The 15,710-nt window shown below is 43.7% G+C and overlaps 3 protein-coding genes across 3 annotated transcripts; 2 read left to right on the top strand and 1 right to left on the bottom strand.

The window, feature by feature from the left end:
• The first annotated feature begins 174 nt into the window (after positions 1-174).
• dis3 (DIS3 exosome endoribonuclease and 3'-5' exoribonuclease) lies at positions 175-5,803 on the top strand. Its single transcript, XM_037272330.1, has 21 exons — positions 175-698; positions 890-1,047; positions 1,126-1,310; positions 1,386-1,459; positions 1,562-1,729; positions 1,852-2,016; positions 2,089-2,202; positions 2,312-2,449; positions 2,536-2,682; positions 2,763-2,879; positions 2,951-3,052; positions 3,126-3,190; positions 3,251-3,335; positions 3,399-3,526; positions 3,610-3,696; positions 3,776-3,932; positions 4,177-4,391; positions 4,543-4,711; positions 4,799-4,957; positions 5,017-5,139; positions 5,401-5,803. The coding sequence occupies exons 1-21, from the start codon at positions 480-482 to the stop codon at positions 5,467-5,469; spliced, it is 2,844 nt and encodes a 947-aa protein (XP_037128225.1). The 5' UTR covers positions 175-479; the 3' UTR covers positions 5,470-5,803.
• On the bottom strand, positions 5,612-9,728 carry bora (bora aurora kinase A activator). Its single transcript, XM_037272331.1, has 12 exons — positions 9,632-9,728; positions 9,048-9,191; positions 8,861-8,967; positions 8,713-8,758; positions 8,533-8,611; positions 8,420-8,461; positions 8,291-8,347; positions 7,967-8,220; positions 7,670-7,823; positions 6,955-7,442; positions 6,660-6,800; positions 5,612-6,345 (listed from the first exon to the last, which is right to left on the bottom strand). The coding sequence occupies exons 2-12, from the start codon at positions 9,189-9,191 to the stop codon at positions 6,325-6,327; spliced, it is 1,533 nt and encodes a 510-aa protein (XP_037128226.1). The 5' UTR covers positions 9,632-9,728; the 3' UTR covers positions 5,612-6,324.
• Positions 9,729-9,793: 65 nt separating this feature from the next.
• mzt1 (mitotic spindle organizing protein 1) lies at positions 9,794-11,519 on the top strand. The gene is made up of 3 exons (XM_037272434.1): positions 9,794-10,082; positions 10,168-10,313; positions 10,860-11,519. The coding sequence occupies exons 1-3, from the start codon at positions 10,031-10,033 to the stop codon at positions 10,881-10,883; spliced, it is 222 nt and encodes a 73-aa protein (XP_037128329.1). The 5' UTR covers positions 9,794-10,030; the 3' UTR covers positions 10,884-11,519.
• Positions 11,520-15,710: the final 4,191 nt, after the last annotated feature.

Here is a 15,710-nt window from a genome sequence, read left to right as displayed (position 1 = left end):
GTCGATCTTCTATTTAATATCAATATCCATATTCCATTAAACGTCATAATTCCAAAAGTGGTACGAAAAGTGAGTTATTAGTAAGACACAACAAATGCAGTACCACCTCCAAACTATAGAGGCGCTTAGTGTTAGAAACTGCCTGTTACCAGCCTTGTTTGATCTTGTTGGGATGGCCGACAAAATCAAACTTCAAAGTACCTTATTGACATAGAACGTATGTTTGGCGTATTATTCCTACTAGGTTTGCCTTGCATATATATGTTATACATACGACTATGCCATTAATCAGATCAAAGTAAACGCAAATACGGTTTGCTGGGAACGTCTGTCGCTGTGGGTTGTTTTCGTCGGGCCGCAGTAAAAGAGTACGCATAGCCTCACATGGGAGGCTCAGTTTTTTGTACTTTCAATCAAATAGTAGCCGAAAACGCTTAGGTTTTATTTTTTATTTTTTAAATATCGGCGTACTAGTCATCATGTTGAAGTCTAAAACCTTCGTTAAGAAAACGCGGGCCGGTCGGGTGATGAAAATAGTCCGCGAGCATTATTTGCGAGACGACATTTGGTGTGGAAGTGAGGCGTGCGATCAATGCCGCCAGGATTCCACGGTTCTGCAGAGAGAAGCGTGCATCGAGAGCAACTTGTGCACGTTTTCGCATTACCTCATCCCCGACACAAATGTAGTGTTACATCAGGTAAGACAACAAAAACACACAAATAACTGATGTACCAGGCTGTCAATCCAGCTTGTCAAGTAAATATGGGAAGCGGAATATGTAAACATTTCCACAGTTTTTCTCTCTGGTTCTGAAATGACATGAATTGTTGCGCGCATGATGCACAATTTTTTTTGTTTCTTCCAACTAATGCACACTGTTGTGCACAGATTGACATTTTGGAGGACCCCGTGATTTGCAACGTGGTGATTCTTCAAACGGTTCTCCAAGAAGTACGCCACCGCAGCGCGCCAATCTACAAACGCCTCAAGGATCTCATCCATGAAGAAGAAAGACACTTCTACACATTTACCAATGAGCATCACAGGTAACAAAGCGCATCTCCACCACTCTCTTTTAGCTTCTCATTTTGGACAAGATTGCTATTTTACTTTGATTCCTGCAGAGAGACATTTATCGAACGCGAACCGGGAGAGAGCGCCAACGACCGGAACGACAGAGCTATTCGTGTGGCGGCCAAGTGGTACACCGAGCACCTGGCAAAGCCCGATGAGCCCAAGGTGGTGCTCCTAACCAATGATGTCGCTAATAAGCAAAAGGCACAAGAGAGCGGTCTTTTGGTGTACAAATGTAAGCTTGTTTTGATTGGAAAATGATAGACTGCAGTAATAATTGCTTACTAAGCATAATTTGTTCCCACACTAGTTGAGGAGTACGTCAAAGGCCTGATAGCAAACCCCGAGCTTGTGGATCGCTTGGCGTTGTCAAATGATGAAAAGGTAAGCAAATAAGTTCTTCCTCGATTTGCCAGGGTTTTCCTTTGGGCTTAGTTTTGGGGGCTAGATGCTTGAATTGTTGCTATCGTGACATTGCACCCCCAGAGCGACATCACCGGCAGTAGGGTGTTATTCCCTGAGCATCTCCCGCTGGCCAGGATCCAAGCTGGCATCAAAAGTGGCACTTTCCACCAGGGAACCTTCAAGGCCAGCAGGGATAACTACCTTGAGGCCAAAGTTTTTATCCAAAACAACGAGGAAGACGGCACAGAGGTACGCCAAATTTAACTTTTAAGTCAAGATGCATATTCAGCACACAGTAAAATTTATCACTCTATCTCGCTCTTATGTGTTGTAATTTGTGTTGAACTAATTTTTTCCATACATCTGGCCAGGTTCTCATCCAGGGCCTTCAGAACCTCAACAGAGCCGTGCACCAAGATGTGGTGGCTGTGCAGCTGTTGCCGCGCAGTCAGTGGGTGGCGCCATCTTCCATCATGCTGCAGGACGTGGGCTCGGCCAAAGACGACACCAACGAAGAAGAGGAAGAGGAGGATGCTGTGAGTTGCTGTTTATGGCGGTCTGTTTTTGAACCGCTGCTGCTTGATGATGGTCTCTCTGTTTGTGAGCAGCTGAAAAGTCCCAAAGGGGATGTTGATAGAAAGCCCACCGGCAAGATCGTGGGGATCATCAAGAGGAATTGGAGGCCCTTCTGCGGCATGCTCATTGTCTCCCAAATCAAAGAGGTAATGTTCAATAATGGCTGGGGACAGTTCAGCTGTCAAATGAGGCACTCGTTGAATTCTCTTAGTGGCCAAGCATCCACACTCATGGTGTCTTGTTTTTCCCCTTTAGTCGACACGGCACCTTTTCACGCCGGCCGACCGCTCCATTCCACGCATCCGCATCGAAACCCGCCAAGCGTCCACATTAGCGGGCCAGAGAATTATGGTGGCCATCGACGGCTGGCCCAAAGACTCCAGATATCCCAACGTGAGTTGCCGCTGTCTCCATTTACTTCCTCGGGGTCACGGATGTGCTGTGTCGGTAGATTAAGATTGCCATTTCCTTTTCATCAGGGCCATTTTGTCCGCACTTTGGGCATGGCGGGGGAAAAAGACACAGAAGAGGCAGTCCTGCTGTTGGAACACGACGTTCCCCATCAGGCTTTCTCTCAGGCTGTGCTCAGTTGTCTTCCCAAAATGCCATGGAGCATCAAACCGGAGGTAAATGACTTCTCTGGAGAATATGTCTGGGAATTCAAATCAAATCAAAAAGATGTGTCTCAATACTTTTGTGCTTACAGGACATGGTGGGCAGGGAGGACCTGAGGAATCTGAACGTGTGCAGTGTGGATCCTCCCGGATGCACGGACATTGACGACACGCTGCACTATATAGAGCTGGGCAACGGCAACTTTGAGGTAAGTGTCCCGTCCACAGGCTCCCGTCCATGCGATGCGCGTGTACGCTCCATCGAGTGTGTCGGCCATAGGTGGGAGTCCACATCGCCGACGTCAGTCATTTCATCAGACCCTGTAACGCTCTGGACAAAGAGGCTGCCAACCGAGGCACGACGGTTTACCTCTGTGGGAAGGTGAGCAGAACCCACACACTTAAGCATCATGAAGTTTTAGCCGGACAATTTGCACGTGTGTCGTGTCCCACAGAGGATCGACATGGTTCCGCAGCTGCTGAGCTCCAATCTGTGTTCGCTACGTTCCAACGTGGATAGGTAAGGACACTTATTCGCTGTCTCCCCAACTGACTCAAATCCGTTTTTGTTTGATGCAAGGTTGGCTTTCTCGTCTATCTGGGAGATGAATCAAGAGGCTGAAATTCTGAAAACACGCTTCACGAAAAGTGTCATCAACTCCAAGGTCTGCCATGAAGTGAAGACACAAGCGCGGCGTTGTGTAACTCTGTATTCTGGCTCACTTCAGGCATCTTTGACCTACGCGGAAGCCCAGATGAGAATAGACGATACGGGCAAGAACGACAGCATCACCAAAAGTCTGCGAGGCCTCAACAAGCTCGCCAAGATCCTCAGGAAGCGCAGGATCGAGAAAGGGTGAGGTGGGCTTGCAAAGCGGGATGACTTGGACGGACGTGTCATTTGCAGTTAATGACAAAAGAGTACATGTTCTCCTTCAGGGCACTGACGCTGTCTAACGTGGAGGTCCGCTTTCACATGGACAGCGAAACCCACGACCCCATCGAGCTTCAGACCAAAGAGCTCATGTAAATACTTCCAAAACCGGCATTCTAATCAACTCTCTTTTAGGGCCACATAGAAATGACCTTGATTACCAATTGGCAGGGAGACCAACTACATGGTGGAGGAGTTCATGTTGCTGGCCAACATTTCAGTCGCCCAAAAGATCTACGACGAATTTGCCGAGTGTGCCTTGCTGAGGAAACATCCGGCACCTCCGCCCTCCAACTATGACATTCTCATGAAAGCAGCAAAGTCCCAGGTGGGTCAAACAAAACCTGGCAATTGAACAAGAGCATGTTGACTTTTAGAGATGTATCACTTCAATTTAAGTAATATGATGGGTATTTTTTTTATGTAGGAATTTGATTTCTATTATTTTTGTAGGGGTAGTATTTTTGCAGGATATGAAAAAAATGGATGAACAGCCTCCCAGAACAAATTGTATTCAGTTTGCCAGGGTGTACTCGCATTAACATTCCCATGTTTTTCACCACATGATTTAGAATGTGCTGCTCCGTACGGATTCGGCAAAGACGCTGGCCGACTCGCTGGAAGCGGCCAAAGTGGACGGCTTTGGGTACTTCAACACGTTGCTGCGCATCCTGGCCACTCGCTGCATGATGCAGGCCATCTATTTCTGCTCGGGCATGGACAGCGACTTCCACCACTACGGTCTGGCCACGCCTATTTACACGCACTTCACGTCGCCCATTAGAAGGTACGTCTCGCTCTGAATTGCACGGGCAGACATTTGTGATTGACGCGCCAACCTGAATTGAAAACGAGAGCAAAAAATATTTTCCTATCAAGTCTAATTAAAAAAAAAAAAAAAACCTGTTCCTGACTCAATTCCGACATTACCTGCGCAGGTACGCTGACATCATCGTGCACCGCCTTCTGGCCGTGACCATCGGAGCAGATAGCACCTACCCGGAACTGACGGACAAACACAAACTATCGGCGCTGTGCAACAACCTCAACTACAGACACAAAATGTCCCAGTATGCTCAGAGGGCGTCTGTGGCCTTCCACACGCAGGTAGACAGACTACGTTAAATATGTCGATTATAAAAATAAAGTGTCGTAAAGTAGTAATTATAACGTTCAGTTGTGTTCTCTTTCCAGCTGTTCTTTAAGACCCGAGGAATCCTGAGCGAGGAAGGATTTGTCCTATTCGTGAGGAAGAACGCCATCATCGTCCTTATCCCAAAGTTCGGGCTGGAGGGCACGGTCTTTTTTGACGGCAAGGACAAGTGTGGCCTCAACCTCGTATTTGATGAGGAGGTAATAAAAACGCAATGCGTGTTACGAGCTTCTGCTGCTTAACTGCGTTTTGTATTCAGTTTCCGTCTCTGACGGTGGAGCAGCACACCTTCCGTATATTTGACCGGGTGAAGGTCACCATCAGCCTGGATGACTCCAATATTCAGCACCAGAAGATACGCATGGCCTTGATTGAGCCTGTGGTAAGAACTGACCAATTCATTTGAAAACAAGATAGATCCGGTCATTTTTAGATTAGGTTAAAATGGCTTAAGTTGTTTATTATAATCCTAAAATAATATATTATTTTTAGAACATGGTTCTGGAAAAAACTTAATTTTTTGTGATTTTTTTCATTTTCTAAAAAAAAATAGGAGTGATTTATAGAAAAATCTAAAAAAATTATCATTTTGCTGTGGTCTCTTTTTTTATTTCAATTATCTTCCACTCCATTTCGTCTTCAGATTCCGGGTGTGAGTGTTTCAGCCACGAATGTTGGAACGCCAAACAAGAAGCCCAAATTGGACCGTTGAACCAGTACCAAACTGCAGATTCTTTGGACAATTTAATAAATCTGCGAGACAAACAAGGTATTTTTTTCTTTTGTTAATAAGTGGATTTTTTAAGAAATTGATTTTGTACAGCCTTAAGTGCTCTCTAAATTGTCTTTTTGTGAGTATTAAGCGTGGAAATAATGAATTTTCCTGAGGCGGTCTGCTTCATTCCCTATGGCTTTATTGTAAGTTATTTTAACAAATACAGTAAACATTTTATGACTTGACAAGATGTATGTAGCACCTTTCAGGTGACCTAAGGACGCTGAATAACTCATAAGGTTAATCAAAATTAAAAACCTTATCTAAAAAAGAGCATGTGTGTGGTATATTTATTTAAATGTATGATGAGCTGAAGACTTGGTACTTGAGGATTTATTATAATGCCCAGGAAACAGCATGATGGCATTCATTATAAACCTTTTCAGTCTGTCATTCACACTGCGTCACAGAATTAATTGCCAAACCACTGACAGACATCGGATTGCCATATCCAGTGTTGTTCAGCCATAAATGTTTGTTCAGGAATTCAGGAAGCAAAAACATGCAGCATCACAAATAATCAATTACGACCAAGCAAGTCAGTCAGTTTATCATTAGTGGCATACTTAAGAAAAAAAATTCACCTGTATTTGACTAAAAAGTTTCCTCAAAAACATCCAGTCTTCCTGATTGTATCAGCACGTAATAAAATTGCAGCCTCCTTCTTCTTATCCATTGATATGCCAGCGCCTCTTTTGATGTCTCTAATAAAAATGTGGAGAATGACTGTACTGATTAAAAAAAAAAAAAAAGCTGCAAGAAGTGGTTGTCCCTTTTGATGTGTGAAACAGTTCAGTGATGAGGATACCACACCTGGAAAAAGACAAAGTCAACAAGTGTGTAAAGAATTTCAATTTGTTACAAAGCGACTGCAGGGAATAAATGACAGAAAAGCCGACCATACATAAAGTCCCTTTTTTAATACTGAAAGGCACATATTCCATCTGCTCTGTAAACCTCAGCGCTGGCCGAAGTTGCTCAACTCAAAATTCAGACTTGATGCATCGCATAATATAACCCCCGGCCCAAAAGATGGCTTAAAACCAGTGTAAACCAATTTGTTGGTGTATGAGAGTAGTGCGTGAGAGCAGTAGAGGGTGTGAGAGCAGTTCCAGTGGTACTGCTACCTTGACATTTGAAGTTTTGGTGAGGTGCGAGGTGTCTTCGTTGAGGTAAGCGGCGAAGGACTCTTTGCCGTGATAGTCCGAGCCGAGGCCGTCAATCAGACTGCCCGTTGCCGTTGAGGTTGTTTGATACCCGCTGTCCACCTACGCAAGGCCACAGGTGACATCCAGGTCGGAAAATGTAATAAAATCAAATTTCATACTTGTGTAGGAAACCCACACAGTACTCCACTCTGCTTGTTAGGAAAAAAAAAAGAGGGAGGGGGGTTAATAAAAAAAAAAAAATCAAAATACAAACCTGTATACTGGAATCAAAGCGTATGCTGCTGCGTTCCGTCAAAAGAGAGAAACACATCTGAGAGCTTTCCGTGGCCGACACATTGCCCATTCGAGAGCTGGTCAGGCGCCTGGAGAGGTCCTCGTCTCCCTCATCTTCTAGTTTCCCCTCTATCCTTGAATCTTGCTCGTTCTCCATCTTCACCGTGTCCATAAAGCCCAAGCTCACTCGAGCCAGAGGGGAAACTCCATCAGAATCCATCGAGAGTTCGCACGGCAGGTCCTCCGCCTCCTGGACGTCTGGAAGCTTGGGGTTGAGGATCGCGGCTATGGGAGGCGGGGTGGTGCAGGTACGGAATCGGGGCCTGTGATTGGCCCGAGAGTGACGCTGGTGAGAGCAGCTGCGGATGGGAGAGCAGCCCTCCACGTCTGGACTCATGGTGAGTGAGGGGACGTTCGCGTCCAAGGGGAGGCCGTGGGGAGTCAAACTGCTTGGTCGCTTCCACTCGGCTGAGGAGAATCACACACACACAAAAAAGTGTGGTGGGTGACATTTTGTGTGAAAGAGCCAAATTTGATGTTTTTATTTTACTGTTCTGATAGAATTGCAAAATATTTCCAGTCATGTTGTCACTTTAATTTGCACTTTGAAATCCTTTTAGTGAAAATGTTTTGTCCTAGAAGAAAATTAATAGTTCTCGTGAGGATAGGTGGTCGGGTGAAGTCGGGTATCAAACCTGGGCCTGTGGGTGTGCGCAGGGCATGAGCATTGATGGGTGAAACGGTAGGAGAGGCCATGTCGGCGGGCGATGAACGATCGGGGAAGAGCGGGCTGAAGCTGCTGCAGTCCCTCAAGCAGCTAGTTTGGATGGGACTTGATGAGAACTGGCCCTGCAGAGCAGACATTGATTTTTTGTTTTTTTAGGTCAATGACACATTACAATTAGAACCATGCAATTAATTGTATTTGAAACTTGTTTGTAACAAACCAAAAACAAAATAAAAAAAACTTGTAATTAACGTTTTTGACTCACTGTGGACGGCGTTGGAGCGGCCACACCGCACGATAAAGGGGAGGAAAACATGGCAGCTTGCCCCACAAAATCTTCCCCATGGATCAAGGGCCTCTCTTGCCGAGAATGACTTCTCTCCGGGCTCGGTGGATTGGAGCTGTCGGAGCCGCTGTAGCTGGTTTGGCCATCCAGGAAAAGTTTGCGTCTCAAAGACGATTGGCTGAGGCTCTCCGGAGAGCCGTCGCTTGCAGCTTCCTCGTTGCGGTAATAGTCTCCTGGGATATGAGCACCGTGACGTGACAGCGGAATCACCCACCACCCAGACTTAATCTGTTGTCGGCTTACCTAGAAGTCTCTCCAAATCAAAGGCCACCGGTAACGAGAGGCTCGTCTGACAGGCCACTGCGACACAAACTTCAAAAGTTAATTAATGGTGAAAAGAAAAGACAAGTTCCCATCCTAAAAAGTACTGACCGGATTTTTTTTCTTGCTCCTCTATCGTCGGAGAGAGGGACCCTGAGGATGCAAAACAATATGCTACGATAAAACTTATAATGCTAAGTAAGCAATATCGGGAAGAAGCATACAGGTCTTTAACATGTGAGAGGTTCTCCGGGAGTCTGACGTAGACCATGGCGAAGGCACAATTGTTTCCTTGGTAAAAAACTGCATCAGAGGACAAAATATTACATGTATTGACAATTTCGACTCTATTTCAACAACACTGATGAAATGTTTCAATTGTCTTTTGTTGCACCACAACATACCTGCTCAATAGCTTTCTGACGCTTTTCTTCAATGTCGGAGTCCATCCTTGAGATTCCAAGAAGAAAAGTATATTTTTAGGCCAAGTCATTACTCTACCCGAAGAAATGTCATACATTTTGATTTCAGCTTTTTATTTGATTTAGCTACCTTGTCTGACTGAGGTAAAATGACTGCCGCTGGATCTCCTCTTGATCTATGTGCACTGGAAGAAGACTGGCCATATCCTCGATTGACCAATTGAACCCAGAGGGAGCCTGAGCAAAAGTGGGGTGACAAACCGATCTACAACAGCATTTAATATTAAACGTCGGCACAGTGAATAAATGTGACTTACAGCTTGTGATAACTTGAAAACAGATGGACTAGGAACGAGGGGCTTGTGGAGGTCGTGGTAGTCATTGGGACTATCAAATGGATTCCTTACTGAGGGTCTCCCTGGTGTTTCTGGGGTGATCTGGAGCTCCGGGTGGTCCGACATCTTTGATAGCAACAATAGAGACAACCAAAACGAAGCAAGAAAGTATTCTTTTGAATCAGAATATGTAAGTGTGCCATGAAAGACATGTCTCCTCTTTGGGACAAAAAAAAAAAAAAAGATTCACTGAATTCATAAAAAATAATGTATCTTTTTCCATCGATCGTAAATGACACCATAGACAATCAAATGCGCTTCCATTACCATTACACATCAGCACTACGTCAATATTAGACGCCTTTTGATGGCGTGCCGTGATATATTTGTGATATAAAAATTTGATTTTAATCAATGAAGTTGAGGTGGAAACTGTCCTCGAAGACGACATCTGGTTTACACATTTCCTTCGTTTTCTTTTTCCGTTCGGGAAATTACTTTTTGTTTAACGCGATTTTATTTTTAAGCTAAAACGATATGACAGATCGAGTACAAGTGATACTTACATCATCAAATGATCAGCTACCAGAACCACCACAGAACTAAGGAAGGGTCTATCGAACTCGTGAGGCGTTTTTGGCCGCAATTTCAATTTTGCTCTCGCAACCTGCCGGCGAATAGAAACGTTCCAGGAAGTCCGAAACAACCAATCAGTGTTTTCTGTCGTCATATCCGGTTCCCCCTTCTCAACGCTAACTCCATCAGGCTAAATATCGGTAGCGAGTTTATAGTTTTGCCATCTATTTTAAAGAGAAAGTTTTGTTTTATAATCTTCGTAAAATTATCGAAAAATGTTCAAATTATTTATACTCGTTTGGTTGAATTGTTGATATTTTCTTTTGGAGTCTGTTTCGTACTTCGGTAGCTTCCTGCTAGCAAGTTGGGCTAACTGTTCACTCAGGACCATGGCAAGTGCATCCAGTGCAAACCTGAATGCTGTCCGGGAGACTATGGACGGTAATAGTGACATATCTCTAACATCTTTGTGTTTTCCAATTGCTTGTTTTGCTGGATTTATCATGTCGGTTTTCCTTTCCACCAGTTTTACTTGAGATCTCCAGGCTGCTCAACACTGGCCTGGATATGGAGTCACTCTCCATCTGCGTGAGATTGTGTGAGCAGGGCATCAATCCAGAAGCTTTGTCTTCGGTCATCAAGGAGCTGAGGAAAGCCTCAGAGACCCTCAAGGTGCACAGGCTTGATGATGACATGAGCGCTCATGTGTTTTGTAACACCCATGTACTTAAATGATCTGTACCGTTTGTCCCCACGGGGATTGCGGGCGTGCTGGAGTCCCAGCAGTCATCGAGCAGTAGGCGGGGGACACCCTGAACCGGTTGCCAGCCAATCGCAGGGCACACAGAGACGAACAACCATCTACACCAGTGGTTCCCAAACCTTTGCAGGCTGGCGCCCCCTTTGGCTCCCCAGTGAATTCCTAGCCCCCCCCCCCCAAGGCACATATGGAAACATTTTTTTGGGGGGGATGTGGGAGAAAACCGGAGGCTTTGGGGAAAACCAATGCAGGCACGGGGAGAACATGCAAACTTCACACAGGGAGGGCCGGAGGTGGAATCGAATCCGCACCCTCCTAACTGTGAGGCGAATGTGCTAACCAGTGTGTCACCATGCTGCCCTGTATCTAATTTAGGTCTTAATTAGTTCGATTAAATTAGGTAAACTGAACAATGTGTCACTGTGGTGATCTAACATTGTCTCTATTTTGTGTTACAGGCTCCTGAAAACTGCACAAACTAAAGATGGAACTCACTTTGGTGTCCTAACTGGAATGCATTCGTTTTTTGTCCGTCTACCATTGAAACTCCAGCCATTTTATCCTCTCTCGTACCTCCTGTCGCATCCTGCCCTTGGATGCAGATGTCAATCAAGGTGAACCCCTTAAAAATAGCACTATCAACTAGTTATGAATTGCAAACGAACATTTGCCATTTATGAAAAAACATTTTTTTATGATGTTTACTTTTGAATGTTACAAAAGTCTTTTTTTTCTTTCATGTATAGCCATATTTCGCGGACGTTCACATTATGTATAAATGTCTAAATCAAAATGCAACACAGTCGAAGACCACTAGGCGGTGCTGTGACACCCTTCTTCCAATCTTTTGAGGTTCAGTATGTGCAAGAGATTGATCATTCAGACGTCTGTTTGCTTACAAATCATATTTTCACTATTGCGCAAGATTAAGATTGCAGAGTTTTTGTTTTCATTCTGTAACATCAATAACTAGATGCCTTCTGTTTGTGTTACCAAAAAGCAGGTAAAGATATTTTAAAGTTCAGTGCAAAGAGCCTGATGCCGAATCCATCCCGTAAAACATTGTGGTACCCGCCACTGTTGTGATGATTGGGCAAAAATAAACTAGCAATTTGATACATGTCTGGCTTCATTTCGCCGACCCTGCAAAAAGCAATCAAATACAAATTGGACATTCTTTTTCTAGTGTACCTGCTCAGAAATGCAGGCTAGTCATGCAACTGGGAATTTCTAATTGCAGCTGAATATAGCCTCTTGTAAAGCCTTTTACCGACGAGGGTCCATTGGAATTTTTATTGAGTGCTGAGAGAGGGTCACACTAAAGCATATGGATGAAGTGTGTGTATATGTGTGTGTGTGTATATACAGTGTATACGTGTATATATATATATATATATATATATATTATATTATACACAGCATTTTAATGACTTTGTGACAGTTGCTGTCTGAGGCTGACGTGAGGTATCCACCCACTGGTGTACAAGTAGCAGAATCAATACCATAGCCATATCATTAGCTATCAGTTACACATATACTGCTCATCTGGCTGAATTTGAGCATTTTCCCACTTAATGTTCAAATTCACACCCAGCATCTTTTCTGGGGCTGCAAATTCCTGATACCAATGCTGATAATGCATAAGTAGACAAGAAGAAAACACTTTCACATTGAGTTTTTTATATATATTTGTTCATAGTAAAGCTGGTTAAAAACTTTGGGTTGTTTTGTACAAAAAAAATTATTTTGAACAAAACAATCCAGGTCAGTCCAATTTGTAACCCAAATTCGGTTCTTTTAAACCCAACCTTTTTAAGGGTGTATATTGGCAAAACCTCCAGATCTATAGTGAAGGTGATGGCCCTTACATCACGTACGCAAAGCGCTCAGTGCATTGTTATCTTTTCTCCACTGTCTGCAAAACAGCTCGATTCATCTTCCAGGAAAAAAAAATGCTGAAAGCACACAAGTTTCCTCCACAGGCCAATATGGAGGAGGCTTGATACAAGCGCTCATCTGCGAGGGCTTGTATTACGGCCTCATTGCGTGTAGGGGGTGTGGTGGGGGGTCCCAACTTTATTTGCTACTGCTGCTTTAAGATGTCTACAAATGAGGGTTCCCCCCACTCCTACTCTTCCCACCCTTAAGCCATCTGACAATAACACCCCTCAGAGGAAGTCAGCATGTGAGCGCACGGGTGTTGGCGTAAGCATTTTTTGCTCCAACTGACAGGCCGGCGGTTCGAACCTGCCGTGCTGCACCTTTTTTTTTTTATCTGCTAACACACTCTTCTCCGTGTTCCACAAAAGGCGAATCATGTTTGACTCATATGGGGCAGGGCTACTTCTACTGTTCAATAAAAGGCGCTCTATTTTTTGCACACAGCAAAACAAAAAGAATCAACCACCCCTTGGTTTGAGTGAGGCGTACAGATGTGACCAGCCAAAGTTCTCAACACCGAGCAGGGGGGTGCAGATAGAGAACGGCCCACAGTGTGAATCCTTTTCTTTCTTTTTTTTTTTCCACAAAGCAAAACAGTTGCTTGATTGGCGAGTGTGGGCGTGTGAGTCTTCTGTGTTTGATGTGTTCCTCCTGATCCCCTCCAGACACTTTGATCTGGCGTACAACAAAAATATTCCCAAATCCCACAGTCCTGACTGGGTAGATTAGCGGCCATATATGCATAAACATCTAAAGTGTGTGTGGGGGGGGGTGCTCAAGTAGGGCAGTGGTCAGGTCACATGACTGCGGCAACTTCAAGCCAGCCCTCGCAACCAAAACTTCTAAAGGTGTTTATGTTTGTATGTCTGATAATTACTTGCCGTTATTATTTTTTTTCTTAATAAACGAGGGCATTCTCATTTAAAAGCGCAGGACCCTCGCCGTGCCGCGATGCTCCTGGTGTGGGAAAAGGATGCTACAAGAAATAATGAGACTGATTAGTGGCTCCTTGTATGCAAAAAGCCAAATTATGGACAGTACGTCGAGGTGGAAAAACAACTACTGTTGTTTATGATCAACTTCCGAGTGAGAAATGAAAGTGGCAGGCTGACCGATTTCTAATATAATAAATAACAAGAATCATAATGTAGCCTTTGTATGATGTTGTTTTGATGAAGTTGAAGTCCACTTTTGGTGCTCATTACATGATTAATTAAAAAGGGAGACTTTCTACATGTTTGATGCACTTTGCATTTGCATGTGTACGTTTGTCTTCTTAATGTCTTCACTCTAATGGCATTGTGAATCATTCCTCTTTTCAGTTTTCAATTGGCATTCGAAAATCAAAGTCACAAAGTGACTCACTGTTTTGTCATTTGTTTTTAAATCCAGCAACACCGCTGAATGGTACACATTTTTTCACAGTTCAAGTTTTCGCTCAGAATGAAAATATCCGACCACTGGACTAAATTTTATTCTTGTTTGCCGGACCCGAAGGTTTGCTAATGAGAATTACTAAAGCTACGTTAGCTTGCTAGTCACCACAATCAATCATATTATCATGTATAGTTTGCAGCAGTGATTTTCAACGCTAACAGTACACAGACTCCCTCTAGTGGTACACAAAAGAATCATCGCCCAACTACAGTTCTGTTGTAGTTAACTTTTTCAGTAGTCTTTCAATACATTCATATTTATTACTTAAGAATCGCTTGTATAAACTTTTATTTAGGTAAAAACTTTGTTACTGTTACGTTCAATACATTTCAGTTGAACAGTAATTTTCTTTATTCGTAAAGATGTTTGTGCACGCCTAGCCAGACATGCAACATGCAGAAAGGGGGGACTTGAATAATTGATTTTTTTTTTCACATTTGCGTATCCATGCCTAATCTGAGCGCCTCGTGTTTGCCCTCGAAGGAGTTGTGTGACCTTGTTCCGGCTCGCCCCGATATACCACCCTTGATTAAATACGGGACACACTTCCACACGTTTAATATTAAACTATTTAGCTCCCAATTAAATTCACGGCGAGGAAATTGGATCATAAACTCTTTTAAGGATCGTTAGCAGCCATTAGACGGGATAATGGCGTGGCAATCAAAATCTGCTGGAAAAAAAATAAAACAACTTCCAAAGTCTTTTGGTGACTTTGTTGTTTTTGGATCTTTTCCAAGCTGATTAATGTCGGATTGATTGATTTACAGTTGTAATTAGCCATCTTCTGCTCAGACGCATAGTAATCATATATTTGCCTGCTTGTTTGAAACTATTAATTGCTTTCATTAACACAATCACTTAATTGAATAACAATTAGCATCCTGGGCTGCCCCCCCCCCCCTCTCGTGGTATCCTCCGCAATGATAATGAAAGCAGCTATTTTATCAGATTGCAATTTGGAGTGTTGGACTACATAATGACGAGTATGATATTGGGCTTGTTAGTTTATTCGAGGGGGGCTCACTGAGGCGTTGAGATGGCATTGAGCGCTTTGTGTTTAACAGGTAGGCACCATATGCTGCCGTAATCAGCCGGCGGAATCACATTTGGCTGTAAAATTGTCTTCTAATAAAAGCGGCTAGTAAAACAACACGGCCTAATTCAATTTTGGTTCGGGCTCAAAGTGAACAGCTGCCCGTATTTGTTGGATTGTTGAACGTTCTCGCAAATGCGGTTAGTGGACAATGACAAAGTTTTTACACTTTAGCCTTCACACACCAGCACCATGGAGTTGGAAGTAAACGAGTAACATTTGGCTTGAAATTAAAGAGGTCAACCCCAAAATTTTCATGACGTTAATATCTTATATGCGCCCTAACGTGGCGTTCTGATTAACATTTGGGTTTGTGGAATTTGAATTAAGCAGCAAAAATTAACCCGTTTTTATCCCTCAGGGGGCGGCCATTTTGTCACTTGCTTTTGGCTGAAGATGTAGCTCAGGTCTCAGGTCACGGCCAATCAGAACTTAGCGAATGTCACATGACCAAACTCAGAAAAAAGGTGAGCCGTGATTGGTCGAATGGATGGATGATAGATGGATCCAGAAGGGAAACTTGTGGAGGCAGCAATGCTTTGCATGAACATGGACACATCCAACATGGACACATCCATTGTGTTGGCATATAAAGGCAAAAAAAAAAACCTGTCATTGCCCAAATACAAGTGGACTGAACTGTATGTATATTATTATATTTTTTAAATCTCACTGGAGACGGCGTTTTCATCAAGTTTTCTGGCAGAAAATAAAGACAGGGGGTGGACGAGCTGTCCAGTCCACTTTAGAGAAGACAAGAGCAGGCACATTGTAGTGACAGCTCGCATTGTGTGCGTGTGTGTGTGTGTGCGATTGCGCGTAAAAGAGACAGAGA

The sequence above is a fragment of the Syngnathus acus genome, chromosome 15 (genome assembly GCF_901709675.1).
Source record: "Syngnathus acus chromosome 15, fSynAcu1.2, whole genome shotgun sequence".
In the NCBI taxonomy this organism is placed as follows: Eukaryota; Metazoa; Chordata; class Actinopteri; order Syngnathiformes; family Syngnathidae; genus Syngnathus; species Syngnathus acus.
The sequence above is the reverse complement of the archived record's forward strand: the minus strand, read 5'-3'. Positions and strand labels throughout refer to the sequence as shown.

What these genes read in the sequence shown, in the direction of transcription:
- bora (XM_037272331.1), bottom strand. Translation starts at nt 9,191, where the DNA reads ATGTCGGACCACCCGGAGCTCCAGATCACCCCAGAAACACCAGGGAGA. An exon ending in GTCAGAAAGCTATTGAGCAG is followed by an intron (nt 8,612 to 8,712) that starts GTATGTTGTGGT and finishes CCTCTGATGCAG; the next exon opens with TTTTTTACCAAGGAAACAAT. An exon ending in TGATTTGGAGAGACTTCTAG is followed by an intron (nt 8,221 to 8,290) that starts GTAAGCCGACAA and finishes CTCATATCCCAG; the next exon opens with GAGACTATTACCGCAACGAG.
- mzt1 (XM_037272434.1), top strand. Translation starts at nt 10,031, where the DNA reads ATGGCAAGTGCATCCAGTGCAAACCTGAATGCTGTCCGGGAGACTATG. An exon ending in TGTCCGGGAGACTATGGACG is followed by an intron (nt 10,083 to 10,167) that starts GTAATAGTGACA and finishes CCTTTCCACCAG; the next exon opens with TTTTACTTGAGATCTCCAGG. An exon ending in AAGCCTCAGAGACCCTCAAG is followed by an intron (nt 10,314 to 10,859) that starts GTGCACAGGCTT and finishes TTTGTGTTACAG; the next exon opens with GCTCCTGAAAACTGCACAAA.
- dis3 (XM_037272330.1), top strand. Translation starts at nt 480, where the DNA reads ATGTTGAAGTCTAAAACCTTCGTTAAGAAAACGCGGGCCGGTCGGGTG. An exon ending in AAGCGCAGGATCGAGAAAGG is followed by an intron (nt 3,527 to 3,609) that starts GTGAGGTGGGCT and finishes GTTCTCCTTCAG; the next exon opens with GGCACTGACGCTGTCTAACG. An exon ending in TGAAAGCAGCAAAGTCCCAG is followed by an intron (nt 3,933 to 4,176) that starts GTGGGTCAAACA and finishes CACATGATTTAG; the next exon opens with AATGTGCTGCTCCGTACGGA.